The sequence below is a fragment of the Octopus sinensis genome, linkage group LG4, assembly GCF_006345805.1.
Source record: "Octopus sinensis linkage group LG4, ASM634580v1, whole genome shotgun sequence".
Lineage (NCBI taxonomy): Eukaryota > Metazoa > Mollusca > Cephalopoda > Octopoda > Octopodidae > Octopus > Octopus sinensis.
The window spans coordinates 127,304,569-127,314,568 of record NC_043000.1 but is presented as its reverse complement, the minus strand read 5'-3'; the positions used below and the strand labels follow the sequence as shown (position 1 = coordinate 127,314,568).

General features: G+C 36.2%; 1 protein-coding gene across 9 annotated transcripts in view; it reads left to right on the top strand.

Annotated features, from left to right (window-relative positions):
* The window catches only part of LOC115210341 (nesprin-1), an 870,646-nt gene that overhangs the window by 334,322 nt on the left and 526,324 nt on the right, over positions 1-10,000 (top strand). For all 9 annotated transcript variants that reach the window (XM_036502466.1, XM_036502469.1, XM_036502465.1 and 6 more), the window contains 2 exons: positions 1,852-2,178; positions 6,940-7,080. In XM_036502466.1, coding sequence (XP_036358359.1) covers positions 1,852-2,178; positions 6,940-7,080 — 468 coding nt within the window. The remainder of the gene's footprint in view (positions 1-1,851; positions 2,179-6,939; positions 7,081-10,000) is intronic.

The following is a 10,000-nucleotide window of genomic DNA, read 5'->3' as shown; positions in this document are numbered from 1 at the left end:
ATAAAGAGCACGATTTGAGCGTGATCATTACCAGCTGTCGACTTATTGGCACGTGAACAAAACATTCAAGCAAGGTCATTGCCAGTGCCATTGGACTAACTCCTGTGCAGGTGGCATGTAAAAAATACCATTTGAGCGTGGCTGTTGCCAGTACCGCCAGACTGGCCCTCATGCCAGTGGCACGTAAAAAGCACCAACTACACTCTCAGAATGGTTGGCATTAGGAAGGGCATCCAGCTGAAGAAACTCTGCCAGATCAGATTGGAGCCTGGTGCAGCCATCTGGTTTGCCAGTCCTCAGTCAAATCGTCCAACCCATGCTAGCATGGAAAGCAGACATTAAATGATGATGATGATTCCATTCATAGTTGGCTGTTTAGTTGAGAAGCACACTTTGCATAAACATTTGGTTTCAGATTCAGTCCTATTACAGGACACATTGGGAAAGTGTCTTCTATTGTAGCCCCAGGCCGACCAATGCCTTGTGAGTGAATTTAGTTGATGGGAACTGTATGGAAGCCCCTCTTTATATATAAATATATATATAACAAAAGTAATAATTTAAATAAGGAAAGGAAAAGTCAAATTGTGATATTATTGTTGGTTCCATAAATGGACAATATATTTATTCCATATCTCATTCAGTATTATGCAATTCATATTATCTAATATAAAACACAATATATGGAAATATGTAAGAATTCTCTAGTCCATTTGCTGCCTCTGATGTCATGATCTGAAGGCACAATTGACCAAATAAATTTCAGGATGAATCTGTTTTTGAAATAAATGGGCTATACAATTTCCACATATTTCTATATATTATGTCTTGTATTATATAACATTGTATGAATTGCTTAACACAGTATGAGATGTGGAATAAAAATATTATCCATTTAGGGAAACAATTACAATGTCAGTCTGACTTCTCCTTTCCTCATTTAAATTATTTGTATTTTCACTGTGCAGGGCTTATTTTAAGCCTACTGGATCTTACCTTTGAGTTGTGTACTGATCTCATTTATATCAACCGAAGTCTTACAGATCTCCTTTTGATTTTCGAATACTTCACTACCCAGGATCTGGCATGATGTGCTGATGAGGCTTATAATTATCCCTCCAATCTATCTTTCTGTCTGTCTGTCTGTCTGCCTGTCTGTCTGCCTGCCTGCCTGTCTGTCTGTCTATCTATCTTTCTATCTGTCTATCTACACACACACATATACACATCTGCATATCTTTGTATTTATCCCTGCCACTACCACTTGACAACTGGCATTGGTTTGTTTATGTCTTTGTAATTTAGCAGTTCAGCAAAAGAGACTGACTAAGTGCCAGACTTAAATACAAATAAGTACTGGGGTCAATTTATTTAACTAAAACACTTCAAAGCAGTACCTCAGTATGGCCACAGACTAATGACTGAAACAAGTAAACGACGGATCACGGTATTTTGTATTTCTTATACTTCAGTCTACATGTTTCCTTATTTCCTGCCAGTCTCATTCTGCAGCAATTCTTTATCTACCAACTTTTTCATCCACTTCTTTATGATATTGAAACCCTTATAACCCTCTTTATCAATGTGTCCATTTCTTGCTAATCTTCCTAAATACTATTATTTCGTAGATACAATGATGTTAGATTTCCCAATTTGAGCATGTTCATTTTGATAGCTAATACAGAAATATCGCTGTCATCATTTTCCCCTTGTTATATATAAATCCAAACTCTTACCGTTTATTTGATTAATCCAGTATTTCCCAGAGATAGCTGTGTGGCTATTGCATGCACGTTTGAACAAAAGGGGAATTTAACTACATTTGGATAAACATCCATTTTCTGTCAACAGGATCTCATGAACACAAAAGAAGAAGGTTTGCATTTGTTGAATCTGTGCATTGAATCCAGTGAAAAACTCTATTTGAACACTTCAAAGAAAGGCAGAGAGAAAATACGTCAAGATGTACAACAGCTGCAGAAAAGATGGGAAGCATTTTCTGATAGTCTTGCAGAAACCCAGCACAACTTGGAGACAAATCAGTTGCAGTGGTCTTCATTTGATGACAGTTATGAAAGTTTTGTGAAATGGTTTGCAGATATGGAAGCTAAATCCATCACTTATCAATCGATGAAGAATACTTTGCCAGAAAAGAAAGCAGCTGCACAGTCCATGAAGGTATTTTGAACTTATTAGTATTCATGAGTAGGTACAAGCAAAACTGTGTTAGTTAAAATCTCCCTTTATGATAATATGTCAGCCAACCTGGTTCTAGACTTGATCCTTAGTGTATGGCATCTTGAACACCTTTACATGAAAAGGTACCTCAGTCATTCTATAATTGGAGAGCAATATTAGGTGCCAAGGGTGGGGAGCTGGCAGAATGATTAGCATGTCTGACAAAATGCTGAGTGGCATTTCTTCCAGTCCTTTATGTTCTGAGTTCTAATTCTGACAAGTCAACTTTGCTTTTTATTCAATGTACTGACTTACCCCTTCCTCTTAAAAAACTTGTGGCCTTGAACTTTGCAATGAACCTGCACCCCATTCAGAGGAATGTTGTGATATCAGTAACTTATATGACATGAAAATTGGGTAACTGGCCAAATGAGAATATTATGGGTCAGGATGATTATATGTACTATAGAGGCTAAGACTACTTTACAAAATAAATCATTTAAGCTTCTTCCCCAGGATAACCATAGTTTAATGACTGAAACCAATGAAGGAGTAAAAATATAAGGATAGGTAAATGTTCTTTATGATATTATTGAGTTGCTCTCTTTGTTATCAGTTGTTAGTGTTGTTTAGTACTAGAAGAACCTTGATCAAAATCATTCCAGCCATGACAATTCCATCAGATATCTTTTCTAGACATAGTATATCTAGATCAACATTATCTAATGTAGCTGTCATGTATATTTCCCTTGTGCTATGATAAAAAAGCTATACAGTCTGTAAAGTGGTTGGTATTAGGAAGGGCATCCAGCTATAGAAACTGTGTCAAAGCAGACATTGGAACACAATACAGTTCTCCAACTTGTTGGATTCTGTCAAACTGTCCAACCCACCAATTGATGCCAGCATAGAAAGTAGATGTTAAAAGATGATGATTATAATGATGTGATTTGAGAAAGATTTTGACTTATTTCTAGCAGGTCAAATGCCTGGATGAAGGTTCTTTTGTTGACTGATAATAGATGAAATATGTTATTTTTCTTATTATGAGCAAATGCTAATGTCAGTAATATTGTTTATAGCTGATGTTGAAATCCTTAATTATTGGATCATTAAAACGTTAACAAAGACTCTTTGTTCACACTGAATCCATCAACATGGTGGAAGTCATTCTTTTGCTAGCCTTATTCTCAGAAAGAGCTGACCTTAGCACTATCAGATAAACTAATGGAACACTTGTTAAATATACAATGCTACCACTTCTTACAATCACAAACTATAATACAGTGGTACCTATTTATAACTGGCTGAACTAAAACCTAATTAACCCTTTCGTTACTAACCCAGCTGAAACAGGCTCTGGCTCTGAGTACAAATATCTTGTTTTCATAAGTTTTGAATTAAAATCTTCCACCAAACGTTAGTCACAGTTTATGTTCCTAACACTAGCTTAATGATCACTAAGTTATTTTGCTGAATTCTTTGTTATATTTGAAGTAATTGAAAGAAACACAGAGCATTTCAAAATAAGTACAGTAACGAAAGGGTTAAGAGCTAAATACTTCAGTCATAAGCACAAAACAGTGCTTATAACAGGAAAGAAATGGCTAATGTCTCATCTGGTAGTGTGGTCTTTGCTTAATTTGGCTAACAGTGACTTTCATCCAATTTAGAATACTTAGAAACTGACTGCAAGAAGGGAGCTTTTATTCAGAATTTAAGTCTTTCTGTGATAGATCTTTCCTCTCATTTTTACTTGGTTAATAATGTATTACATTTGTTTATCGTTATTTTCTTTGTTTACAATCATGTATCTAAATTTTTCATGCACGCATGATTTTTGGTTTTTGTAAATATCAACATTTGCATAAAGTTAAGAGTAAATCATTTCATAGCTGAATGCCTTTCTTGCTACAAATCATTCAACCGTAAAGTAGGAACTGACATAAGTCAAGCAAACTGATATAAAGAGAGTAGAATGTCTTACCAGGGGACACAATATATATCATATTACATTGCTTGTCACAGAGCATTCGACTGTAAAATGAAATTTCTCTTAAAATGGAAAAAAGTCAAATTTTCAAAAATTCCTCTCACCCATACAAATATTGACAAATTGGTATCAAATAAAAGATAAATAAAAAGGTTATACTATCACCAATTCTTCATTTCTTTCTTTTTCTTATATTGCCTTGAATTTCTTTTTTCGATTTCTCTTTTCCGCTCTCCTCTTCTCTTTCTTTCTCTTTGCTTTCCTTTTGTTCATTCTCTACCATCTTTAACTCTCTCACTTTTTTTCTTTTACTTTCTTGTTCTCTCTCTACCTGTTTCTCTTTAAGACACTCAAACACTCACAAAGGCATAGCAGTGTGCTTAACTTCACTTCACAACTACATGGTTTTAGGTCCATTTCCATTGTATGGCATCTTGGGCAAGTGTCTTCTTATTTCTTTATTGCCCACAAGGAGCTAAACATAGAGGGGACAAACAAAGAGATTAAGTCAATTACATTGACTCCACTGTGCAACTGGTACTTAATTTATCGACCCTGAAAGGATGAAAGGCAAAGTCGACCTCAGTGGAATTTGAACTCGGAATGTAACGGCAGACGAAATACCGCTAAGCATTTTGCCCAGCGTTCTAACATTTCTGCTAGCTCGCCGCCTTAATCTTGGGCAAGTGTCTTCTACTATATCTTCAGACCAACCAAAGCTCTGCGAGGGCATTTGACTGACCGAAACTGAAAGAAACCTGTTTTATGTGTATGTGTTTTAGTGTGTGTACCACCTATGTCCTAATCTTGCATCACATTCTCATTTTAAACAAACTTCACCATCACACAAGTGTGTTGTTTGTTTGCAATCTTCCTATGAAAACTATATCTATTCATATCCAGAGGACTTGGAGTAATACCATATTACTTGGAAAGAGGTGAGAGTTGCAACCAGAAGAGCATCTGGTTGAAGAAAACCTGCCTTGACAACATTCATGTGACTCATGCAACCATGGAAAATTAGACTTTAAAATGAAACAAACTAAATGACCTATACCAAATATTATATATACATAGCATTTTCATCATCATCATCATCATCATCATAATCATCATTGTCATCATCATATTAATGTCTACTCTTCTATGCTTGCATGAATTAGATGAGAGTACATTAAGACAGAAATTTTTGTTTAGCACTGGATGCCCTTTCCCAATTGTTTCTAAGGGAAGTAATAATCTCCCAGTCTGTTCCAACTACAAACAGCCTGGATGTGTTTGGTGCTGCAAACTGGAAACAAATAGCACAAGTTGATTGAGCTTTTCATTTGTAAAAATAGCTTGTCAAGACATGTTAAGACACCTAGACATGCTTTCATAGTGGACTGCAAGCAAATAAACAAAAAAAAAAAAAGAAGCAGTCCCTCCATCAGTTATGACAATAATGGTTCCAGGTAATCTGATGAACAGAACAGTCTACTTATGAAATGAACATGCAAGTAGCTGACTCCACAGACACATGTACCCTTAATGTAGTTCTTAGGGAGATTCAGTGTGACACAGAATGTGACAAAGCTGCCCCCTTGAAATACAGGTGCTACTCATTTTTGCTGGCTGAGTAGATTGGAGCAATGTGAAATAAAGCGTCTTGCTCAAGGACACAAGGTGCTGTTGGGTATCAAACTCTCAACCTTACGATCATGAGTTAAATACCCTAACCGCTAAGCCTAGCACCTTCTTTGAAAGCAAATAGTACTATTAAGAAGTGATTGTTTACAAACCACTGAATATAAAGAAAACACAAATACACGCACACACACACACACACACCACACACACACATGCATACATACATGTGTGCACACATGCACAAACACTACTCTAGGCTCAAGGCCCAAAATTTTGGCGGGAGGGGGCCAGTCAATTAGATTGGCACAAGTACACAATTGGTACTTAATTTATTGACTCTGAAAGGATAAAAAGCAAAATCAACTTCAGAGGAATTTGAACTTAGAACATAAAGACAAATGAATTACTGCTAAGCATTTCATCCAGCATTTCTTATTTCTTTATTGTCCACATTGGGCTAAACATAGAGGTGACAAACAAGGACAGACAAAGGGATTAAGTCGATTACATCGACTCCAGTGTGTAACTGGTACTTAATTTATTGACCCCTGAAAGGATGGAATTTGAACTTAGAACGTAGCAGCAGATGAAATACTGCTAAGCATTTTTCTAGGCGTCCTAACGTTTCTGCCAGCTCACCACTTTAGCATAGGGTAATAATAGAAGACACTTGCTCAAGGTGCCTAACTGAACCAAAAAAAACCATATGATTGAGAAGAAAACTTCTGAATCACACAGCCATGCCTGCACTCTTGTGTGTGTGTATTCTTTTTGCTTTGCTCATTCCTCCTGCTTTCTTCTGTCTTAAATCTCATTCTTTTATTTTCTTTCTTTCTCCCTTATTCTTTTTCTCTATTTTGTTCCTGCCTGTTCTACTCTGCCCACCCCTCCCCTTATTAACATGTTGCTTGTATTTGTCACATTCTTATATTCTTCCTTTACATTCACTTTCTCACCCTTATCTTTCACTCTCCCTCCTGTCTCCTTTTATTCTGCCTCTTCTCTTTCATACTCCCTTTGTCTGATTTGTCTATTCTGTCTCTATCTTTCACTCTCTCATCCCTGCCCTGCCAGTTTCTCTCTTTGCACTATCTCTTACTTGTTCCTCTTACTCTCATTCAACTTATGTTCATTTCCAGATTTACTACCAAGACTTACTCTCTCACAAAACCATGCTAGAAAACTTAACCAAGAAAGGAAAACAACTTGATTCTCCAGATATTGATGACAAGTTGCAGCAGATCAGTTCTAAATATTCAATACTTATGTCTGAGACAGATGTAAATATGCACAAATATTTTTATATTTATTCACTTATTATTGATGTTGTTTTAAAAACTTTTTCTTTTCTCAGAATATTCCTTATAGCAATCAATCAGCCAATAAATCGATACTTATTCTTCACCATTAACAAAGAAGAAAGACAGACATCACTGTAGGCAGTTCCAAATTGACTGCCATTTCTAGTATATTCCTGTTATCTAGCAGATGTCTGGTTCTCTTTATGGTAGGATGATGAAAAATATATCTTTCATGCATTGATTTTTGTTTCTACCACTTATGTTTACCATTCTTTAGGTGTTGGAACAAAAACTATTCCATGTATGAGTCATTGAAGGTGTGACAGATTTTATCTCCCAAGCAACACATTTGATGATAATAAATAGAACTGCATGTATATGCTTGGTCTGACAACCAAAAGCTTCTTTATTCTCACCCTTTTGTCTTAAGTGGATAAATATGTTGGATAAAACAATCCAGAATAAAATACGCCAGAGAGGAAATCAAGATGAGTGAAGCAACACTACTTGAGAACAACAATAACAATGACAACAATAATATTAATTCTTTCTACTATAGGCACAAGGCCTGAAAGTTTTGGGGAGGTAGTAAGTTGATTACATTGACCCCAGTATTTCACTGGTACTGTTTTCATCGACCCCAAAAGGATGTAATGCAAAGTCATCTTCTGAAGAATTTGAGCTTAGCAGTGCTGCTAACCATTTTGTCTGGTGTGTTAACAGTACTGCCAGCTTGGCACTTTTGTAGCAGCAGCAGCAGCAGTAGTAGTAGTAGTAGTTGTAGTAGTAGTAGTAGTAAGAAGAATGAACTTGTTATATATGGTGCTCTGGTGCATTAATACAAATAACAATTTAGTTGTTTCTCACACATCATGGTACCCATGCTGATGGCACGTAAAAGCACCCATTACACTCTCAGAATGGTTGGCATTAGGAAGGACATCCAGCTGAAGAGCAACCATGCCAAATCAGACTGGAGTCTGGTGCAGCCTTCCAGCTTGCCAGCTCTGGTCAAACCATTCAACTTATGCCAGCATGCACAATGGATGTTAAATGGTGATGACAATAGGTAGGTGAAATATAACAAATGGAACGAGGGAAATGAGAAATGGACAGTGTGATAGGTTACAACAGGTTGATGAAAGTTCAAGAAGTGATGGACAAAATGTAAACATGCACACAAAAAAAAAACAATGAAAGTTGTGTACAATAAGTAGTAGGAAGTGCAAAAAAGTAAACTAACATAGGAGTGGCTGTGTGGTAAGTAGCTTGCTTACCAACCAAGGGGTTCCAGGTTCAGTCCCACTGCGTGGCACCTTCAGCTAGTGTCTTCTACTATAGCCTTGGGCCAACCAAAGCCTTGTGAATGGATTTGGTAGAGGAAAACTGAAAGAAGCCTGTCTTATATATATGTGTGTGTGTGTGTGTACATGTCTGTGCATTTGTCCCCCCCAACATTGCTTGACAACTGATCGTGGTGTGTTTACATCCCTGTAAGTTAGCAGTTCAGCAAAAGAGACCGATAGAATAAGTACTAGGCTTACAAAGAATAAGTCCTGGGGTTGATTTGCATGACTAAAGTCGGTGCTCCAGCATGGCCACAGTCAAATGACTGAAACAAGTAAAAGAGTAACATTTCAGGTGAACTCTTCATCAGAGTAAGTAAGGAACAAGATAAACAAAATAAGAAAAAAATAACAAACAATACCTACTTGTAGCAAGTGTGTATCATTCTGTTACATGCTAGTGCTATATGATGCATAGTAGTAGCATCAACCCATTCCTGGAGACAGGACCACCTGATCAGTAGGGCTTGTTTGCCTAAAACCAGGCTTGCTAGTTATATGAGATCTCATGATGGATATTACTAATTGAAAAGATGGCCTTCTTCTGTGAAAAAAGTGGCAATCATCATTTAGTACCCTTTGCCAAACCACTAAGTTACAGGGTCATAAACACACCACTAGCAATTGTCAAGCACTGGGCAAGGGGACAAACACAAGGAACCATGTTGTTGGGAATCAAGCTTCTTGCCACACAGCCAATCCTGTATAACTAGTTAATATACCTGCTTTATTGACAAATATACAAGAGCCTGTTTTTTTCCTGACTTATGAATTCTTAGACAACTATGTAATGAATGACATTGATATTCTTAACAATGAATCAGTTATATAATAAAAGAGTGAATGATAATAACAGCCAGTGTGTGCATTTATTTGTTGAAGAAGATGGTGCTTTTAAAAATGCAACAATATCGTTTATGGTAAATAACTGTAGCTCAAAATGCTTACCAAACATATAGAAAATATTTATATAGATATGTGCTTCAGGAGCTATAGATCAGAATTGCCTCCGGTAGACTATATTCTCAATCAAAGAAAAAGTGGCAAGAGCAAAAGAATGGTATTAAATAAAGAATTGTTGTAAAAATGAAGTTGAAAAAAACAAAATAATAGAACAAAAGAAGCAAAATGATTGATAAGATCTAGTATAGAATGTATACAATTTCGTTAAATATTGTATATTTATGCTTATTCTATTTGTGGCTTAGCAATGCTACCAATGGTTCTATGTGGAAAATCCCACAATTTTCAAGCATTCCACTTAAGAATATTGATAATCTGTTTCCATGTTGAATGAGACAATGTGAGATTACACAAGATTTACAGGACTTCAGATGTTGTGTAGTAGCATGAGTATTAAACAATAAACAGATAAGGACAGACTCGTGTCTGTCATGTTCTTTATATGTATACATACATACATATACATGTGTGTGTATTTGCAAGTGTGTGAGAGATATTGATACCTTTGTCAGTGGAATTATCCAAATAACAATATATACTGTGAGACTTCAAAATGTGATCAAATTTTTGTATTAATGCTTCAAAATAGA